This window comes from Tympanuchus pallidicinctus, unplaced genomic scaffold (assembly GCF_026119805.1).
Source record: "Tympanuchus pallidicinctus isolate F22 unplaced genomic scaffold, pur_lepc_1.0 scaffold5, whole genome shotgun sequence".
Lineage (NCBI taxonomy): Eukaryota > Metazoa > Chordata > Aves > Galliformes > Phasianidae > Tympanuchus > Tympanuchus pallidicinctus.
This window is the reverse complement of record NW_026294769.1, coordinates 17,245,867-17,267,774: the sequence shown is the minus strand read 5'-3', so window position 1 is coordinate 17,267,774 and position 21,908 is coordinate 17,245,867. Positions and strand designations below refer to the sequence as shown.

Genomic DNA, 21,908 nt, shown 5'->3' with positions numbered 1-21,908 from the left:
TCACTGCTGTGTCCCTGTCACATTGTCTGTCACTGTGCTCATGGAGATGAGTCTCTAATCACACAGCTTGTCACACAGAGCTTATACAACAGGTGGGGTATTTTTTGTCTTTGTTATGTGTCATAGTAAAGTTTGACAATTTAGAAATTTCTTTTTACTTTTTTTTCCTGTTATTTTAGTACAGCAAATAATTTGCATTTTCTCCATCACTGACTCACACAAAAATTTGGGCTTTTCTACTGTGAATTCCAGTCATTTTCACCTGCATTCTGTACTGGTATTCTGGATACATCAATAGCATACATCAACACACACACCAGTAAACAGAATCAGAACTACTGAAAAGAAGGATTGCAGCAGACCCAGTGTAACGTTCTTCTTTATAAATACCTGGTGATCTCATGCTCAGTCACTAGGAGCTCTTCCACTGATCTCAGCAGCTGTTGGATCAGGCTAAAGGTAAAAGGTGTTCTGTGGAGAGAAAAAAAAATGGTGTAACTTTAATATTTTATTTCCATTCTTTAATATTTTAATCATTTCAAGGCTTATTCCTTCAAAGTGATTTGTAAACAGCTCTAAAACAACATGCAGCAAAGATTTGCAAGAAAATTACTTGGGCCAAAGACCTACCCTAGCAGTTAGCTCTTCCATAGGCCCTTGTGCATGTAAGCACAGCACAAGAGGATCTAATGCTGTGCAACTTTTAAATTACTACTTCTTTTGTTTTCCCTCTGTTCTTATGAGAAGGAAGAGGAAAAGTATTCTTTGAAATGAGAACAAGCCACTACAGAGAGACAGGAACAGAGCAGAAGGTCCTTGCAGTCCTTGCATAAGGAAACCGTTTGTGTACAGTGCTTGTTACCATCTCTGCTGAAGGACGTATGCTTATTTATGTTTTGTTATTGCTCTGCACATATGCTAATAAAAACCACCAAAACTCAGCTTGCAGGTTGCTGAACATTCGCAGCCATATGGCAGCCATAACCAGTGATACTATTTTTTTCTAGATATAATGCTACGTATTTTGAAAATCAGTAAGGAACACATAAATAACATTAATGATATGACTACATTAAAATGCAAGACTTAAAATATGGTGCCATCAAATATGCAGTTGTTAAGTAGTTATTTGGTGTGCTACCAGACAGAGGAACATTTTGCAACAGGAACAGAAGAAATCATGGCTTTGGGGATTTTCCTTTACAATTTTGAAATTCTATCAGTAGTACACAAGGATTAAAGGAGATTTTAAAGAAATTACAGAGAATCACAACAGAAATAATGTGATAATGGCTGCGTAGCTTGAAACAAGTATGCTTTGGAACATGCAGAACAAACGTAATATTTCTTTTTGTGTAGCTGTTCTGACTGAAAAGTTAAAATGCAAGGAAATATCAGTCTTTTCAAATTCTAAGAAACTTTCAGAGATAAAAGCTGATATGTTGAATATTTCTTAAGAAGAACCTCAGCATCACACTCAAAATCCTTTCCCTACCCACCTATCATCACCTCCATTAAGTGTATAACATCGGACTCATGCAACACATTTTTGATGAGGTCCTGCAACAGCTAGAAATTGCAGGCATACAAGAGACTAGAACTGAATTAAAATAGTCAGCACCTCACTGTTCCCAAAATACTAAGATTTTTTGGGGGATCAGGAACAGGCTGCCCAGGGCAGTGGACATGGCCCAAAGCTGCCAGTGTGCAAGAAGTATTTGGACACCACTCTCAGACACAGCGTTTGAATTTTGGGTAGTCGTGTATGAATCCAGGAGCCGGACCCAATGATCACTGTAGATTCCTTCCAACTTGGGATATTCTATGATTTTGTGATATATGCTCGACAAAACAATCAAAAGTTTTGGGGCAACATTATTGCCAATAGTTAAGCAGGTTATATTATCCCTAAATATTTCTAATATAAATGCAGACTAGCTGGGAAAACAATCACGACATTCACATGTCTGGGTGGGAACAAACCATCTGTAGGGACTGCGCAGTTGGCTAAGGAGTGAAGTTCACTGATTCTCACAATCCAATGAGAGCTCATTAACACTTCCTCTGACACAGCTCACACACTCCTTTCCTCACCTACCACTCACTGTTCTTGTCTTTCTTGTCTCACCTACAGCTATTTAATTGGTTGATGCGATTGGATTAAAGATTTTGCTCATATAGACTACTGAAACATCCAACTGTTAGAGGCTAAGCTTAAGGTTAGAGATTCAAGACCAGATGAGGCCTGACAGGTCCTAAAGTTTTTGTTTTTGTTTTTGTTTTTAAATAACTCAAGGCCCATTATAACCACAATCTAGCTCAGCTAATGGCTGTTAATGGGCTTTCTGACTTTAGCCAGAATAACATCTTAGCTACATGAGTGCTATAGTTCAATTATAAAAGACATAATTGCTTGTGGAAGGCAAGCTTGCTTTCAGCCTGCTACACTGACACTTAAAAGCCCTGCTCCTTGTGAGACTGAATCACCTCCCCTGGGCTCCACAGCAGTTATCGCATACATCCATTGTACTCCTCCTCATTCACCTTCTTTCCAAGGTGAAAAGATTGTTGTCTCCTGGAAGCCTCTCCATACAGAACAAACAAAAGTGGCATTGAGGGTGGTCCTTCCCATCTCTGGTGCACCCTCTTGGAGGCCTGAGCCACAGGCGCCTTTAGAGCTGCAGGCACACAGCGGATCAGAAGCAGTTGAGATGCTGCCTGATTTGCTCTCTGCGTACCTCTAAATATTGTCTTATAATGTGTTATACATTCATTGAACAGTCCACAAGGGACACCAAGAGACATGTTTTATGTAGCCATCGCTATGATTTATATAGCTAGGTGTGGTCCAGAGCTCCTGTTTTCAGAGTAAGCCTTGAGACAGCAACAAGAACAAAGACAACTCAGGTGTTTTGATTTTGGCATGAGGTAAACTTACTGAGATAATTTCAGGTATGATAAAAGAGGTTTGGGTTCAAGTTTTACTGCAAATAAGTTTTTTTGTTTGTTTTTTTTTTTGTTTTTTGTTTTTTTAAAAAAAGGATTGTTTTTACTACCCCCTTTTTATTATTTTTTTCCTCAGTTAACAACTCAAATTAAAATAGGAAGGAAAAGGATAGCGCTTTTAGCACTGAAGACCATTTCCCTGTGACCTAAGCTCTGATGCTTAAATCTGTAAATGACCTTGACAGGATGCGAGAGGAGATAGCAGATTTGACACAATGAAACAGCGGGAGACAGCAGATACATTCAAGAGGCTGGAAAAACAGGCTCACCATTCAGTATCTGTGTTTGGAAGTAATAATAGTAATAATAAACTATAACAAACAAATGTCTAACATTATTAGCTTAGGTATAAATGCTATGTCACTGCAGCATCATAAAGGCTTCTGGTCAACAGTATTCATGCAAAGGGAATTTGCACTAATGAAAAAAAATACACCCTTCTTCCATTTTGCATCCTCTTGCTCACCCACTGGGGAAAAAATGAGTAAGGCTGAGGGACACAGTATTCTTTCCATACTTCAAAGCTAGTACAAGGAATAAATTGCCTGATCTGCTGCTGTTTCTGGAAATGTTCACAACCCATAGCTCCATTCTGCCCTCCAGTCAGCCAAACCTTTGAACAAACATGTTTAATTCATCCAGGCTTGGAGGTATTAGGTATGGAGATCTGTAATGTGAATCATCTGACAAGCCAGGAGCACTGACAGTGGCAGCAGAAAACAGGAGAAAGATGGCTGAGAAGGCACTGGATGTTAAGTTCAAGCTGCTGGCAATCAACCAAGAGACACAAAAAAACCCTCATATTCTAAGGCTGGATTTGGTACTACCTTCACACTCCAGGAAGCTGAGAGGCCTTGGCAATTGGTGACATGGGGGAGGCCAGATTCAAATCCAGCTGGGATGTGTTAGCAGAACGGCACCCAGTGCCGCAGCAGTATTAATGATGCTACGGCAGAAAGTAAAGTTCTGGGAGTGGTACAGGAAGAAAGGGGAAATACCAAGAGCCTACTGCCAGGGCATATAAATGTTTTGGGGCTGTGTTCACTTAAGAGGGGTACTGCAAATCAGAATTTGAGAAACACAGGGCATCTATCAGCTTGCAGCAAGTTTCAAAGCCTTCCTGATTGACCTCCATCCTTTCTTACTTTCTCTGTTCACTTGTGCATGAAGAGCAGTTTTCTTCTGCCAGATCGTTAATTATAATGACAGATTCAACCAATGTTCACTGCAGTACCCTTGTGTATGTCACCAAAGAGTGACACTGCTTTCCATTTACCCAGGCCTTTTGCTTACAGCTCATCAGTCACTTTCTACTCCAGGAACCAATTTCTCATCCATACCCTGTGCCAGTCCTCTTTGAAGACTGGGAGTCCTTGTGTGGGACCACTTCTAGGAATCTCAGGAATGCTGTTCTACCTGGTGCATTTTCTTACACTGGAAGTACAGCTGGATATTAGGAAGAATTTCTTCTCTGGAAGAACGTGAGGCAGTGGCACAGGCTGCCCAGGGAGGTGGTGGAGTCACCATTCATGGCGGCATTCAGGAACATCTGGATGTGGCAGTGAGGGACATGGGCAGTGGGCACGGTGGGGATGGATTGGGGTTGGATCAGATGGTCTTAGTGGTCTTTTCCAACCTGAATGATTCTGTGATTCTGTGGAATGGCTATTAATTCGAGTTACTACTGCTAGTCTCTTCTCACCTCAAGGCCTTGGGCAGCCTGAGCTGGTGGTAGCAGTTGGTGCATGGCCCTGCCCACAGCAGGGAGTTGCAACTGTGGGGGCTCCTTTGCAACCCTAGCTATTCCGTGATGCACCACACTTGGCTCACGTTAACTCCCTTTAGAGCATTTTGCACCTCGCAAGAAGCAGCCCGACCACTTGCACAACCAGTCACGCTCTCAGAACCAAGGCTCCCCTCAGTACACAGCCCGGCCCGCAGTCACGCCCAGCCCTACCTGCCCCCCAGGCCTTCCCGCCCTCGGCGCCCGCCGCCGCGTGACACCGCCCCGCTACCCCATTGGACGCCGCGTGACACCGCCTTGCTTTTCCATTGGCCGCCGCACCCGGAAGGGGCGGTGCGACCGCTGACCCGCGTGTGCGTCGGCTGAGGGGCGGCCGCGGGTGCGGGTCTCGGCGGCGGCCTGCCGGCTAGCAGCCAGCCGGCGCCGCGGCTTCCTGCTTCTCCCCGGTTCCCTTCTCCCGCAGCGGCCGAGCTGCGGGGCGGCAATCGGGTAGGCGTGCGCTCTCTTCTCTTCGCGGAGGGGCGGGGCGGGGCCGGCAGCCGCGTGGCGGCGGCTCGGGGCGGGGTCCCGCCGGCTGATTTGTGGCGAGGCGGCGGTCCGCCTGCCTGGCCAGAGGAGATGTGCGATAGCAGCGTGTGAAGCGTCTAAAGTAGCTGCCGGGGAATGCGGAGTGCTTGTCTCCTTGGTCGGCCAAAAGCAGTGAGAAGTTAACAATGCAGGGTTTGGCCGCATCAGGAACTCAGTTGGCACGGATGTGAGGATGCTGTCAGTTTGTTTCGTGTTAGAAAGCTGCCTCAGGCCGAGCTAAGCCGAGGTGAGCTTACACTCCGAGCAGTGATTGTGGCCGGGCACGTCGCTGTGATGCACAGTTCCATATGTGCTGCGTGAGGCTGCACGGCTGGGAGAGCACTGTGTGCTGGGGAGGCTGTATGGCTTTTCTCTGGGTACTTTAGTAACTTGAGCAAGGCCTTTTTGCTAGTTCTGGGAATATATTACAGATTAAGAGGCCAGTTTTATGCGAACTTGGAAGCTTTTTTATTGTTGTTGGTTTTTTTTCCATTTAATGCCTAATAGGGCACTGCAATGGAGAGTACAGTGTCTGTTACGTTCCTCGTATCGTTTTTCATACTGTTGTGTGAAAGTTATCATCATGGAGTGGAGACAACTACTGTTGTGCAGACACTGGAGAGAACTTTTCCAGAAAAGGCAGCTGGCATTAATGATGACTTGGCAGGATTGAGACAGAAGCATCACCTTCAAGAACTTTTTAATCGTTATGGAGAAAACAACTCTTTGACAATTGAAGGATTTAGAAAACTGATACAGAACATAGGGATAGATAGAATGAAAAGAATTAAAATAGACCACAACCATGATCATGACCACGATCATCACCTTCATCATAACCACGTTTCCTTGAGTAAAAACTCTGAGAAGATTGTTTGTCCGAACCACGAATCTGATGCTAACAAAGACCCCAGGAACAATCATTCAAAGGAACCTCATAAAGCAGAGACTGCAGACCATCAGCACAACTTTGTTTACAGTAAGAATGCCGTTAATGAAATCACTGGGTCAATCAACACTACTCCCACAGACGGCAGTTCTGAACTGCAGAATTTGGAACCTGCAGAAGGCAAGTCTGTAGCTCAGGTAGGCCTGGCTGGATCTAACTCCATTAATATCACAAATGGAAGCAGCACGAGTTGGCTTGCAAACATCAAGTCAAACGAATCTCATGTTTCTCCGAAGGAATTGGAAAAAGGAAGTTACCTGTATTCCAAACTTAAAAACACAAATATGCAAGAGGTGAGATGCTCTGTTGTGTTCTGGGTCCATTAGGAGCATTGTTATGGCTTGCTTACTGGGAGCTTAATGTTTAACTGGGTCCAGGCTTTATAGTATAACTGTATTCATAGAAGAAACGTGGAACAGTAGCTTCTCTTGAATCATAACTCTTTGGCTTGAAAAAATGTTATGTCACAAGCTCAGAAAATACACACACTGTCTCATTTATGTAATACTCTTTTCTTAGAAGGAAATGCATGTTTACATTAAATATAAACACACGTTTGTTTTTATATACTTATTTACTTACTCTAAAATATGCAGTGACATCAAAGAGCTCTATTTAGGCAAGCGCATACAAGTTAGCAACACTCTGTAGGAAAACTCCCTTTTACTTTATGCAAAAACAGCAAGGGAACTTCAAGTACCCAAGGCACCATGGAGTGAATACTCAAATACTGTTTTCCTGAAATGAATTTCTTGCTGAGTAAGTGCAGCCAAAAACCACGCGTGCATGTGACTGTGACTACAGAGTTTGTACTTTGGTGCACGAGACTGGGAAATAAATAGCATGGGGCCCTGATCTGGAAATAACTGAAGAAGAAAAGTTTTCTGCAAAATGATGTCTGCTACTTTAAGGTAGTGAAAAAGAGTGCTGATGAAGTCAATCATTTTGTTGTAAACAGTTGTTACATGATCTTTCTGCACCAAGAGCTTTAAAAAGCAAGTGTTCCTCTGGAGTGTTAATTGTGTAGTTATTCTAGTTAGTTCAGAGCAGGCATGTGCAGCGTTTGATTAGTGGGTGCTGTAGCTGTGAATAATTGCTGCATTCTGCACAATCAGAGCAGAAGTGCTGCTGTGGGAATCAAGGGGAGTACTGAAGCCTGTAGGTCATGGAGTGGAAAGTTCTTTACTGAGGGAAGTGTGTGGTGTTAGTGCTCTGCAGAAGTCTTTCACAGTAGTGACATAAAACAAAGCTTAAGAGCTTTTTGTATTATTCCTTATCCAGCCTCTAAAACAGAGTCAAAACTGTTAGGCTTTTTCTAATCTCAAAACAAACCATCTGTTCTCCTTGTGTTGAGAATGTGTGATAATCACGCATCATCTGTCAGCGCTGCCCAGCTCGCCTTCTGGGCCAGAAGAGAGGATAAAGGTGTAGTTCTTACTGAAGTGATTTGTTACTGCTTTTTAATTACTGTCCGTGTAGCTGCGGTCATGTGGAGTTGCTACTGATTTCAATTAAGATAGGAGATGCAGTCACTTTAAGGTACGGTATTTTGATTCTGGCTAACTTTAAGAAATGTCTTCCCACAGTGCTCCAGTGCATCAAAGCTGATGCAGTCCCATGGAATAAGCACTGAAGTACTGTTGTCTGCCACAGAATTTAGCTATCTCTGCCCAGCTCTTATTAATCAGATTGATGGGAAATACTGCATAGTCCATGCGAGTAGCGAAAAAGCTGAAGCTCCTCCAAAAGGTTATTCTCTGCAAATAGGTAGGTTATTTTTTTTAATGAGAAATAAAAGCCTGCTCAAAACCCATACGTGTTATAAATCTTCGAAATGTTTTTCGAAGCTGATGATTTTCTTTTGGGGCTTTTTATCACATGTGGGCATAAATCTTTATGGCCCAACGCTTGCTAATATCTAATCAGATGATAAGAGTATTTGATTTAAAAAAAAAAAAAAAAAAGTTAAGCAAACAACGTCTCGTGTAGCAGTTGTTTACATTTTCTTTTTCTTCTTTTAACAGCTTGGATTGGTGGCTTTATATCCATCTCAGTCATCAGTTTCCTTTCTTTATTGGGGGTTATACTGGTACCTTTGATGAATCGTGTGTTTTTCAAATTTCTTCTGAGTTTTCTTGTGGCATTGGCTGTGGGGACTTTAAGTGGAGATGCCTTCTTACATCTCCTTCCACATGTAAGTATTAATTGCTGATTCATTAGTTATTTCAAGAGGGCCATATTGACAGCTGGCTGTATCTATTAGTGGTAGTTTCATTAATTAACATATGCTAGTAAGATAGATTATTTAATAGAAATATGTATTTTTTTCTCCTAATAACTTCCTGTTTGGAGCTGTTTGTATTATTTCTGTCAGTCTTGTAGCGTAAAACTTCACACCCCTTTCTCTCAAGCTGTATCCTGTTTTCTCAGTCATGCATGCTGCCAAATTGCTCACAGTTTGTCACGCACAAGAATTTTGCATAAATGCTTTTCTAGTCACTTATTGCAGTGCCATCTCTTTCTCCTCCATCAGTTTCATGAACCTTATAGGCAACAGAAATAGATCACTGTGCTCTTTAGATGGGGAATAGAAAATCCACTGTTTCATGTTGTCAGACATGTATGTTGATTGCTTATCCATTGTAATGGTTTTTTTTTTTTTTTTTAATCAGAATTGAACATTTCTAAAGTCCTAAAAATACATTACTTGATAGGCTTTGAAATGTTCCATTACTGATAGGTAATACAGACAATAAAATTGGAATATGGTCGTAATATTTCTAAATTTCTTGAAGCTCTTGATCACATTTCTAGATGCAGCTTCCAAGTAAGATGTACTAAACAGCAGGTTTCAGAGCTGTGAGTTCTTTCTGTTCATTTCTTAGTCTTGAACTTTCCATGTGATGTCCCTGAAAATCTAAATGTATGCGTATGAATGTAATGCATGTGTGCATTGTATCTGCAAGTAACTTCACTGGGAGAATGAAAGCCAGGACTGTTCTCAGTAGTTTCTGTCAAGAGATTTTCCTTGTAATTGCTTGAGGTTGTATCCTGAGCATTTATCCCATTCTAAGTGCTAAATCTGTACTCAAGATTTGAGGAGAGAATGTAGAGAGAGCTTTGTATGTTTCTTTTGTTGTCAATTCTTCTGAATATAATTACTTCCCCTCTTGCTTCTCCCTTTAGTCTCATGGAAACCACCACCATCACCACGAAAAGGCTCCGCTTGAACAGAACAGAGGTCCTCTGTTCAAGCATCTTGTTTTTCAAAGTACAGAAGAGAGTGCTTACCTGGATTCTACATGGAAGGGACTTACAGCGCTGGGAGGCTTGTATTTTATGTTTCTAGCGGAGCATTTGATCACTTTAATAAAGCAGTTTAAAGACAAGAAGAAAAAGGTAGAGAAACAATTGATTTGAATTTGTTGCGTTGCATGATGACTTCTGAGTATGCTTTTATAGAAACAGAAGGATTGTGTATATTGTTATTGGATAAAGTAGCAATTGCTGACTAGATTAGCACTCTGTTCTGTTTCTTTTGGTGGCTTTCAAACTAGACAGTGGTTTGGTTTCTTTTTTTTCTTTTTTTTTTTCTTTTTTGTGGTCATTTTGGGGAAGAGTTCAGAACTGTCTCCTTAACTGTCTCCTGACAGGTAGCGTGTGTGTGAATTGTTTAATAAGCACACAGCTTTGTTTTAAGTTAGAAATTTGGGAAGTTATTGTTCATTATTGACTTTCTTCTGACTTCTTAAGGAGATCATAGGATTGTCTAATTCTTAAAATTGTTCATTTAAATCTAAAATTCAAATGTAATAAGATGGCCTTGTGCAGTTACTGCATTACTGCTGAAGGAGCACTTCCACAAAATGGATAAGGGCAGCAGTCACTCCTTAGGCAGCTCAGCATCTGTCTGCACTGTAGAGGGTGACAGAAGGTGATACCTTTAGTTGGCATTTTGCTTGGAAATACCACCTTGGAAGTTTTACTCTCTCCCAAAATGACAGTGCAACACAGCCTTCACATTACTATGCTGTGTTTTATGTGGAAGGTGTAAATAATGATTGATTCCAGTGAGTTGTAAATGCTAGAACAGCAGATTCAGTGCAGAAGTTGTAAGCTCTTTTACTTGGATCCCAGCTGATTCTGTCAGTGTGGTTGATGCTGGAGTAAGTGAAACTAACTGAGTGACAGGATCACTTCCACCGTCTTTAGTTAAATGTATTCACAAGGAGATGATGTGAAGAGTTACAAGCAAAGCTAGCATTTTCTGTATCCTTATGTCAGCCACTGAGAATGGATTTCCTGTTGAACTTAGGGACAAGGCTTTCTACATAGCTATTGATTATAAACTTTTGTGACACTGACTTTAACAAGCCATGAATGAAGGTTTTTGTTTGGCTTTTCTTCAGTATGCCAGCATTAAGCATTACACTGATGTTACAGATCTAGCAGAGTTGTTCTTGTTAGGCATATTTTTGTGTTTTTTACTTATCAAATGAATCCTTCTATTTAGTCCTTTCACAGAAGTACATGGTATTTACTTATTCATGTTCATTTTTTCACTCCTTTGGAGCCTGGGGAACTTTTGTCTTTTTACTGTACTTAAAAGAATTTCTAATGTTCCTCTTTTGCCTCCTTTATATGGCTTCCATGTTGTCCTCTTTCTGTGCAGACTGCATAAATGTTGTGAATATAATATTGCTCATGTATATCCTGAAAAATAAGTAAAATATTCATAACTGCAGTATTTTCTTTTGGAATAAGAAAAAAAATGAAGATGATGGAGAAAGTAAGAAGTTTTCAGCGAATGAAGAAAAGTTAGATACAGATGATCGTAAGTCTCAGTAATATCACTGCACAGTTGTTCTTGTGCAACAGCACAGCTTAAAAAAGCACTGTATCTGATTGATGGCAGTTTATTCATTTGATTCTTACTGTAGGTTGATCGCTACCTCCTTCCAACTTATCCAACCTTTCTAAAGAAGGTAGTGGATTCAGTTTAGAAACGAGTGTTTTGAAGTCATTCTGGGAAGCTCTACTGGCTATGCCTGCTGCATGTGTAGACGTACCTAATGACTTCTACACTTCTATTAGACTGCTAGATGTTGGATACAGAAGTCTAAATAACAGACCATGCATACTTAAGTCCAGTTTTCTGGGGGTTTGAATGTTTATTCTTAAAGTTGATAATCCATAATCCAAGATGTTCAAGTACTTCATCTGCAAATGGTCGGATGTCTTGAAGATCATGTTGCGAACAAAGCCACACCTCACTAGGTATTTGTAAGCTCTTGTAGTTAAGAGCAGCTTCCAGTTTTTTCAGGAGGTAGTTTTCTGTCTAAAGAAAGAGATCTCAGCAGTGCAGGAAAAGAACTGCAGGCAAGGAACGTAACGAGACTGGAGAGTTTGTCAGATAAAATAGTCAATGTTAGTGTGCTGTTAATGTTCACATGAGGACGCTTCACATTGTGTTTATATTCTTGTGTGTATATTTTCAGGTGCTGAAGCTTAACAAGTTGTGTATATTATTTATTTCTGTACAGAATGCAGGGAGGTTGCCAGAATTTTGCATGACATAATCTTGTTCTCTTGCGCTCTTACTTCTTAGCCCAAAGATGAGTTAATGTCATATGCATTTCAGTCTTCTTTCTTCTGAGGCAATTGAGCTAACAGCTTTCATGCTATGAAATTTGAACATAGTGCCTTATGCTGTTGTACTTAAATTGCACTGTGTCTTAGATGAAAAGTTGTTTTTTTTTATTCTTCTTCTTTGACTTTTTAGGAGACATTTGTGGCCACAATGTATGGGACTGCTTTAGTGTTAGGAGACAAAGTAAAAGCTTTTTATTGTTATGACATAAGAATTTTCCCCCAAATCTGATTAAAACAAAAATTGGTTGTGGAAGCATTTGGTACAGCACACTGGGTTATCAACTTCAACTTTCAGACTTGCTATTTTTTTTCTTTATCAATTATTTGACTTGCTCATTTTATCTTTGCTTCCTGGATGACTTAAAAAATATATAATATTATGCTCTGGGTTTTTGTAACAGGGTCTGAGGGCTATCTAGGGACAGACTCACAAGATCCATCGCCCTTCATTTCTCAGCAGCCAGCGGTGCAAGAAGAAGAAGAAGTCATGATAGCTCATTCTCATCCAGAGGAGGCAGATAATGAATATGTATCCAGAGGCTGTAGGAACAAATGTCATTCTCACTTACACGATACTCTTGGACAGACAGATCATCTGAGTCATCACCACCACGACTACCATCACATTCTTCATCACCATCATCATCAGAACCATCATCCACACAGTCACAGCCAGCGCTACTCACGTGAAGAACTGAAGGATGCTGGCATAGCAACTCTAGCATGGATGGTGATAATGGGAGATGGACTGCACAATTTCAGTGATGGCCTAGCAATTGGTAAGTGTTGGTTTGAACACAGCAGTCAGGTGTGACTGTAGCCAGGCATTGCTGCCATGTGTCTTTTTTGCACTATTGTGGCAGTTCTTCCTCATACTTGTACAGGTCTGTGGAAGGTGAGTAGTGCTTTTTATGTTCTGGCAGTGTCTAAGTAGGGCACTGGTTACCAACTGTCAGAAGAACAACTCATGGAGAGGATATCAGTAATATCAATGTATGCTGCCTTTATGCAGATCTCTGCTTCAAGAATGTCTCCATTAATTGTACAAGTATAGAATAAGTGCATTCCTTCCGGCACTCAGTGTCCTGAACAGATTCAAAACAGGCTTAGTCTCTCTTTTTGAGAAAATGTTTAAAAAGCGTTTTATTTTTCTCAAATACTGATCTTGCTCAACTCAAAATCTGCTCTTAGTGTTTTTTTTTTAATTTCAACGAAGTTTAATTATATTAAAGATGGTACAGTATTCTTATAAACAAAATCAAAACACTTTCCTTTTTGTTTAGATTCCTTTCTTTTCCTTCATGCATTATAGTCTTCAGTCTTTTTTGACAGAACTTTAACTGAAAGGCCTTTTTGGTATGACAAATGAATAGATTAATGTTTGTGTTTTGGTCTCCTGGATTTGATCTTGGATCTTGGTGTCTCCTTTCTAGAAGGAAAAATTTGATGGTAGAACTAAATTATAGAAAGGGAAGTTAAATTAGTAATCATTCTTAGTTCTTATGCTGTTTTTTTCATGATCTTGAATTCAATAATTAATGCTATTCCACGTGGTGGTTTTGTTTTGTTTTAGCTATTGGATTGGATTCATTACCAGCCTGTACAGAGTAATGAAGAGTCAGTTCAGCAGGAACAGTCTTTCTATAAATTTTACTGCCTAGACAAGTCCATTCTTGTTTAAGCAGAAAGCTCAATAGTAACTGTTTTCTTACAGCAGTATTTGCAGTTGTTCAAGTTCAGTCAGTTCAAAGAATAATGTGAGAAGAGACCTTCTGTGATTTAATCTTTTATTTTTATTTCTTTATGAAAGTTGAAGTGTGGAATGTAAATTTTCTAGCAGATGAGTTCTGAATGTGTGGTAGAAGAAGGATTTGCATTCAAATTACATGCAGAATCAATTATCTCTTAGCATTTGGGAGGTTTAGAAAGGAACTATGATTTAATAGTTATGAAAAGAAAACTATGAGAGGCTTATAAAAGCTTACTGAGCAAGCGAGAGCAGTAGCCTTTAAAAGTTCTGCCGTGTTCAGACTAATGAAAGTGGAGATTATTATTATTTTTAAGTTCTGGATGAGTTTGAAAACCACCTACTTGATGTTTTGTCCATACTACTTATGTAATATTTCTGCTTATTTATATGAAGATGTAAACATCTTCTGTGAAGATAAGTGAAGGGCTTTCTGGCTAAACTGAAGTTTGTTCATTTCATGTCATTTGTGAATTGGTAACTTCCGTCAGTTACTTTTTCCTTCAAATCTCTTGTGATTATTACATAGCAATGAGATTTAAGTGCTTTGATTTCCATCATGGAACACTTGCACTGACTAATCTTTATGAAATTATGCTCTGTGATTTGAACTTTTCTGTATAGCTTCAACTAAATAACTAACATGCAGAATGCTGTTTGTTTCCATACTAATCTTACCTATATTTTTTTCTTCTATTTTTTGAGAGAAGCAATGAGTCAAATATACTTGTAAATACCATAACACTATTAAATCAACTTCTTGGGGAGGAATACCATCAATCAGATTCATTAGTGTAGTATTCAGTTTGCTGAAAATGTGTTAAAATATTAGTAGTCAGTGAAAAATAAAAACAAATATTCCTGTTCTTAAGCTTCTCTTTTGGTTGTTATGAGTGCAGTATGTGCATTATACAGCTTTCTCAACTACTTAGATGGTCGGTAACACAGTCAGCTTTTGTATGGTTTGCCTTGGTGGCCACAAAATTAGGTTTACCTTTTGTGACTTAGCTGGACTCTTGTATTTTCACTTCCTTCTAATAAGTGATAAGACTGAAAACATTGTATAAAGGCAGTAATGTAGAGGAACTCCTAGATTATTGAGGATGCAGGCATGGGAGAAGGTAATTACTTTCTGCTTTTCTTATCTACTCTCTTCAAGAACTGAAGCCCAATTTAATTCTGAGGAGGTCTCTTGTCTTAGGAGATAACTGTAGCTATTCTGTCTCTTTCAAAATCTGACTTGGAAACTATAAAGCAGTATTTAGAAGAAAACAGATTGATGCGTAGAGAAGATTGATAGTTTTTACTAATAGCCTCTTTAGCTAGTCAAGTAGCAGTAACTTGTCAATTATGTGTTAATTACTGTGTAGACTGCCATGACTAAGTGTTTTGGAGTGCTGTGTGAAATACTCTTGTTGAGGTCTTAAATCAAAATAGCTTTAGTCTTGCACACTGCAGCTCACTGAATTGAACTTGGAAAATAGAACCATAAAATGGGATGCTCCTCGGAGGTCACTTGAAACACAGTGCTTGGAAACACTCGGTGGAGCCAGTCATGGATCCGCACAGCCACCCCTTGGATACTTCCATGGATGGATGTTTCTCCCCTTCTGTGGCCAGCCTTGTCTGCTGTTGCACCTCTCTCTTAATAATGAAGGTTTTATTTATGTGTAGCCCGAAGCTCCTGGTTGTAATTTGCAGCCTCTCTGACTCATTATCTCTCACTGCTTTGAAGAGCTAAGCTCCTGCTTTTCTATTTGCACTGAAGGTGGCTGTGGGCTGCTGTTTATTCTAGTGAAAGAAGTGGAATTTAAATATGCACAGCTTCCTCAAGCTTTTAGACCATGTGCTGTAGGCTTCTGATCATCTTGTAAGCCTTTGGGCAGTATGCACATCCACCTTGAGCTATCTGTTTTAGGCAGTATTTCTATGCTAGATCAAGTGAGCTTTGGTGGTCTCCATACCACCATGCTTGCAGTTGAGGAGGACTGCAAGCAGTGGGCTTCCTTATGCAATAGCTGTGGTTGGCAGGTCTGCCTAAGGCATCTACCCTATGTGAGAGGGAATTGCCTGCCATTGAAAAGTTTTCTTCCCGTTGTGCTGGCCCTAATCTGACCATCTGAAGTGTTGGGTGAATATTTTGGGCTGAGCAGAACTCATTTTCCTGGCAACTGTTGCCGGAAGTGTGACAGTTTTTTGCCTGGGTGGAAGCTGCTGGAGTACTGGTGGAGAGATGGGCTTCTTTCCTGTGCTCTCACAGCTGTGATAGCCATCCCTCTGCCAGCCCTACTCCTGGATCCCCTGCGTGCAAGCAGCTACAAATGACTCCTCTTTGCAGCATGGTATTGCGCTTGTTTCAGAAATCAGTGAAGTTTGGTTTGCTTTAGAGGATTAGAGGGCATTATGTTGCTTTGGGGTGACATGTATCAATCTTAAAAACTTCAGTGACACTTCTGAATGCTTGCTGAAACATAAGAAGGTTTGAGAGAGAATAATTTTGTCCTAACTTAATAAGAAGCTGCAACAGTATGTCAGCATTTGATGACTGAACATGACCTAATGTCTTTTTTTCTGTCTTTCTGTAGGAGCAGCCTTTACTGAAGGCTTATCAAGTGGTTTAAGCACGTCTGTGGCTGTGTTTTGCCATGAATTACCTCATGAGCTAGGTAAGACCCCAATATTTCAGTATGCTGCAGCCACCTAGGTACTCGCAGGTGCGCTCTGGGGAATTGTAGGTTATTTTGTTCTGTTTTACAGTACAGTTTTTTGATAAGTCAATTCAGCCGTATCAGACTGTTTACTCAATGATACTTTTATTTAAAATAACATTTATGAACTGCATTAATATTCCTTTAAAAAATCTAAACGTCTCTGCTACCATGTTTAATTCTCTTGTAGAATTTTACAAATTGTTCTGCATAGTTTGTATTTCTTATTCTTCATAGCACAGATAGTGAATGGCAGAAGAGTGCATGTTAGCATTTGCTTTTGTCACATCTGTTAATTTTATTCTCATGTGCTATTGAAATTAAGATTACAACTAGTCAGAATTCTTTCTGTGTAGTATGTGCTGCTTTTTCCACTAAGGTAGTTCCTCACTTAAATTAGAGCTACTTAAAAAAGAAAGCATTTTAGAATATTTTAAGTCTAAGTGATCAAAATTCATGACCACAATTGCTTATAGGAATGCCCATAAGCTTGCTGTTATGCCCTGCTCCTGAGAGCAGAACTTGACTTTTTGGTTGAACTCTGGAGAAGAAGCAGCTCAGGGGAGACCTTAGCACTATCTACAGTTCTCTGAAAGGAGGTTGTGGTGAGGTGGGGGTTGGCCTCTTCTGTTACTATCGATTGGACAAGGGGGAATGGCCCCAAGTTGCACCAAGGGAGATTCAGGTTGGATGTTAAGAAAAATTTCTTCTCAGGAAGAGTGGTCAGATGCTGGCAAGGGCTGCCCAGGGAGGTGGTGGAGTCACCAACCCCAGAGGTGTTCAAGAAATATTTAGATGTTGTACTGAGGGATGTGGTTTAGTGAGGAAATGGTGATTTGGTGATAGGTGGATGGTTGGACTTGGGTGATCTTGGAGGTCTTTTCCAACCTCGGTAATTCTATGATCTCCTTTCCAGTTGTTGAAGCATTTTGAACATGTAACTGATAGTTCTTTCTTGGTCACCGTGGTCTTACCTGGTGTACAGAATGAGGAAAGAACAGTTTGCTTACACTTCTTAAACTGGTTTAATCCTCTAGAAAGTGGACTGCTCAATTAATTTAATGGAGCTTGTAAAACAACATGTATATATCAAACTATTTATTAAATCATACATCTGGCTGTCTGTACAATCATGTTGTAGAAATAAATTACTTTCTCTGGAGAACATTTGTGGTTTTATGGCAGGGAAGAAATTATCTTGTTCATCTCAATATAAATTCTGTAGGAATTACACAACTTGTATTAACTACACATACAAGGTGTCATTAATACAAGCATACAAAATAAGTTCATGTTATACATCCAGTGCTTTGGAGTCAAATGTTGTTTGCTTTCAGGCAAGAAATCTTTCTAAAATTTAAATCCTGCTATTTCAGCCAATGCAGAAAACTTACTGTGAATACCTTGTTTACCAGAGAACATGGAATGAAACAAATTGGGCTAGCTGATGTTAACTGGGGAAGAAATTAGATCTTCTTGTTCTTAATGCTAAGCAATGTTCATAGTGTTACACCAGTTAATCTTAATTGTATCATCTTGTGGGAAAAGCTGTTGTAACAAACTTCTCAACTCCACTTTGGAAACTGCTTTTAATTATTTTAACTGGAGAGAGGTTACTTCTTTTTTAATTAGAACCAATTTATTTATTTTTTTTTTTCCAAGTAGTAAGCTTGCATTATTTTAGTCCCTTTTGTTTAGATACATTATACTGGTCTTAGGACAGATTTCTACTCTGAATGATGGGAGATCTTTCTGGCTGGTGACTGATCAGTCTTTTAAACAAAATTAAGGCTTTAAGGGTCACTTAAAAATTAGTGAAGACTTCCTAAATTTAAGAAAGCTACAGTTAAAATACTAAGAAAAGTTTCAAAATAAAAGGAATTATCTTGGTAACATTGATTTAATCAAATACGTGGGAATGCTTTTTTTAGGAACTGACTTGGGGTGCACGTACATATCAGGTGGAGCAGTACGTTGGTTGAAAGACAAACTACACTAAAAGCTTTTCCTTTCAAAAATCATGAAAACGTAAGGCTGTGAACTTGCTGCGCTTGTTCTTGTGTATTTTAATTGTTTTCCCACTGTTTTCTAACTTTGTGAAGGAAAACGTAAGGCAAATGACAACCTAATCACTTCATCTTATAAGAAAGAGGAAAATATGACATGCTGCAATAGCTTCCTGGGGGTGTAAGCTTCTGTTTTCTGCTGCTGTAGGAGATTTTGCCGTGCTTCTAAAAGCTGGCATGACCGTCAAGCAAGCTGTGCTTTACAATGCCCTGTCAGCAATGTTGGCCTACCTTGGAATGGCAACTGGGATACTCATTGGTCATTATGCAGACAATGTCTCCATGTGGATATTTGCACTTACTGCTGGCTTATTCATGTATGTGGCACTTGTGGATATGGTAAGTGGTTGTGTTTACGTATCCTGTGTTACACATAACATAGTGTAAGAATTGATATCAATTAAACTTTGGCCATAAATTATTCTACTCTCTCTTCTTCAACATTTTTTTGGTGCTTGAAGGGACTCAGAAGTGCTCAGCTAAATGTCCAGGTGCAAGATTGCTTTTAGTTAGATGACTGTTGGTGTGGAGTGTAGCAGATGGTGTGCAACTTGTAGTCTTGCTGGCTTTTTCCACCACCAAATGTGGTTTGGATTTTGCAGCAAAGCATTAGCACTTCTTTTGGTGAAGCCAGGATTGTATTAAAATCTCTCCTGTCTCTCAGAATTATGCTTGTACAGAAGTACAAAGTGCTTAATGGATGTTCATGGAAGATTAAGTGTCGTTTTAAGAATAAAATGCTTGGTGTGGCTTGATGAAATCAGTTGGTAAATAAGCCAGCCATTTACTCCAAGCATAATTAAAGCATCAGCATAATTATCGTGAAAACAGTAATTAGACCAGTACTGACTCTGTGTGTGTAAATAGCTTATATGAAAGTAGACAGATAATGTTACTCATGTTGAGTGACACCTGATTCATGAAGGAGTATTAATGCAGCCAGCAGAAAAGTCTTGAGGAGTGAGACTCAGCCATCGTGCGCCATATCATTGAAGAACTGTTCTAAATGACTGCTTATTTTGAAGGCTTTTAACACTCTCTTGTTTATTTAGGTGCCTGAAATGCTCCACAATGATGCTAGTGATCATGGATGTAGCCGCTGGGGATACTTCCTGTTACAGAATGCTGGGATTCTCTTGGGTTTTGGGATAATGCTGCTCATCTCGGTGTTTGAACATAAAATTGTATTCAGCATAAACCTGTAATTTTGCCAGGCTAAAGATTGGTGTTAAGTTATAATTGGTAGTTGTTGTTTTTATTCCATAATGGAGAGGTGTGCTTGGTATAGTCTAGGTATTTCTATTGGTGTGTTTTGTTGTCATCCTTGGGTCTTTCAATCTCCACCCCTTTTCTCTCCCATAGCAATGAGAAGTGTAAGGATTTTCACTCGGAATGTAGTGTTGCATACGGTACCATGACAAGACAAACTCAGTAAGTCATAGTGAGTGCCAAATCTATTAATGCAGTGTCTCCTGTGGTGGGGGCCAAAGTGTTTTTGTGAATTTATTTACTGTATGTAAATATATGCAACAGTGGCTTCTTTTTTTGTTTTTACTTCATGTTTTTGTTGGTATAAAGAAATAAAATGTCAGTGGTTCTTATTCTACCACAATCAAAACCAGTGAACGGAGAGCACAGTGAGCAGTGTAAAGCAACAAAGACATGCAGTACGTAGTGTGGATTTATACTGGTAGAAACTGATCTCTGTCCACTTTGTTTACAGGGGGTGGCAGATGAGCTCACCCCATCCTCTTGGTGGTGCTTCTCCTTGTGGGTTCTGTTTCCTACTCCAGTTGGTTTCTACTGCAAATGATTTCATGTGAAATTGTTTGAAGTGTTTGTGACAAGTATGTTTCACCTGTTTCTTCCCCACTGATAGCAGTTGCTCTTCACTGAATCCTCAAACTGGCAAGAGCAGTATGGCCATTACATTGTAAAATGTTTCTGTAGCTGTAGTATACTTGAATGCCGTTAAAGAGACTTTTAAAGCAGTGTTCTATCTCATTTATGCTGCCTGAAAGGGTGAAGTTATGTCACAGTTTTTGATATCATGGGGAGTAGTGTTAGTAGTCCTTTGCTGAGCCTTCTTGGTTTGGTTTGGGAAACGGGATGACTGGGAGAGCTGAATTCATCTAGTTCTGCATAATAACATAAGGTAAACCTGTGCTTGCAGAACAGTTGCATCCTTTCAGCTAAATCTGGAAGATCCAAAGAGCAAGCTTTCTGACAGCGCGTCTGCAGAAGCAGAATATGAGGAATAACCTGTATGTACGTGAGTGTGTGGTTTGAGCTTATGGCTATGGTCTTAGTATCTCAACCACCCTGAAAGTATCCGTAGGAAGGAAAGATGGAAAGGCCAATTGTCAGAGTGTGATTATTTTTTTGTTTTGACAAGCAGAATCCTGCATTTACAACGTTGCAGAATTGGTAGGAAATGCAAGCATTACATTATTGTGTGCCTCAACTTCTACATAGTAAGGTATGCTATCTTAACTCGCTTACTTAAAACCAGAAATAATCAATTACAGTTTTTCTCTGATTCAACTTTACCAGTGCTTCAAATCTTCAGCTGAGTAAAAAGCTTGAACGAAGAGGAAGTACTTGATGATCCCGTGTCTGACAAGTTAAAGCAGTCTGGCATATGGTGGTCTGTCATTAAAATGAAAGCCAAAACTGTGCATCAAAAATGGGTGTTTGGAATGAATTGTAAGATTTGGTTTTTGTTGTTTGTTTCTTTCTTTAACTGGATGAGAAACAGTGTATGCAGGCAGTGAGCTGTTACCTTTTTTTTTTTTCTTTTTTTTTTTTAACCTCCCTTAATTCTTTACTCAGGTTAAGCGGGCAGATTTATTTAAACTGCTTTCCACAGTGATGAAATACTGTTCTAACAATGTTTCTTGAGCAAGCCAAAATAATCAGCATAGATCTGTTAAGGTTTTGATGCCAGTGCCAGAGCTCATACTGAAGGATTAAATGAGAACAGATTTTTTTCAGACTTGTGTGGTGAATACTTACCCTTTTTTTTTTTTTTTTTTTTAACTCTGAAATAAGCTGTGGCTTGAACTTCATTTCTGTGCTTTTTTTTAAGAAGGTCAGGTATCAATCATGCCATAACAGTGGAAAATCACAGAAGGAAAATTAGTGTGCTCAGTAAAATATTTACAACATCTGAATTGGGAAGAAAAAGGAGCAAATCAAGCTCACTTTTCCTATCCTGCAAGAGGTTACATATCTAGAAGTTGGGAGAATTGTGGTGATGATTCCCTTGCAACTTTTTCCTTTTGAAAGCAGTGTGAGCAGAGCTTGTTATCATTCTCCAGATTGCCTGATCTGAAGGGACCTCAGCCTCAAAGGAGATGCTTGTTTCTTAAATCTTCCTGTAGTCAGCATTTGGCCAGAGTCTTTGGCACAGGATTTGTCTTGTTTCCTTTGAAGTCAGGAGGCAAAGGAAGAATAATGCATCCTAAGG

General features: G+C 39.7%; 2 protein-coding genes across 4 annotated transcripts in view; one reads left to right on the top strand and one right to left on the bottom strand.

The window, feature by feature from the left end:
- TMEFF1 (transmembrane protein with EGF like and two follistatin like domains 1) overlaps positions 1 to 471 on the bottom strand; it is a 157,795-nt gene extending 157,324 nt beyond the window's left edge. Inside the window, exon 1 of the mRNA XM_052704326.1 lies at positions 391 to 471. Within this exon, the coding sequence (XP_052560286.1) occupies positions 391 to 403 (13 nt within the window). The 5' untranslated portion in view covers positions 404 to 471. The remainder of the gene's footprint in view (positions 1 to 390) is intronic.
- Positions 472 to 5,091: 4,620 nt separating this feature from the next.
- Positions 5,092 to 20,805, top strand: SLC39A6 (solute carrier family 39 member 6). 3 transcript variants are annotated; one of them, XM_052704319.1, is made up of 10 exons: positions 5,092 to 5,239; positions 5,825 to 6,559; positions 7,853 to 8,033; positions 8,291 to 8,460; positions 9,453 to 9,665; positions 11,031 to 11,100; positions 12,320 to 12,697; positions 16,251 to 16,331; positions 18,588 to 18,778; positions 19,492 to 20,805. In XM_052704319.1, the coding sequence occupies exons 2-10, from the start codon at positions 5,834 to 5,836 to the stop codon at positions 19,642 to 19,644; spliced, it is 2,163 nt and encodes a 720-aa protein (XP_052560279.1). In that variant the 5' UTR covers positions 5,092 to 5,239; positions 5,825 to 5,833; the 3' UTR covers positions 19,645 to 20,805. The 3 variants fall into 3 exon arrangements, with proteins under 3 accessions (XP_052560279.1, XP_052560282.1, XP_052560281.1); XM_052704321.1 differs by lacking the exon at positions 5,092 to 5,239 and adding an exon at positions 5,360 to 5,564; XM_052704322.1 differs by lacking the exon at positions 11,031 to 11,100 and having other exon boundaries at positions 12,376 to 12,697.
- Positions 20,806 to 21,908: the final 1,103 nt, after the last annotated feature.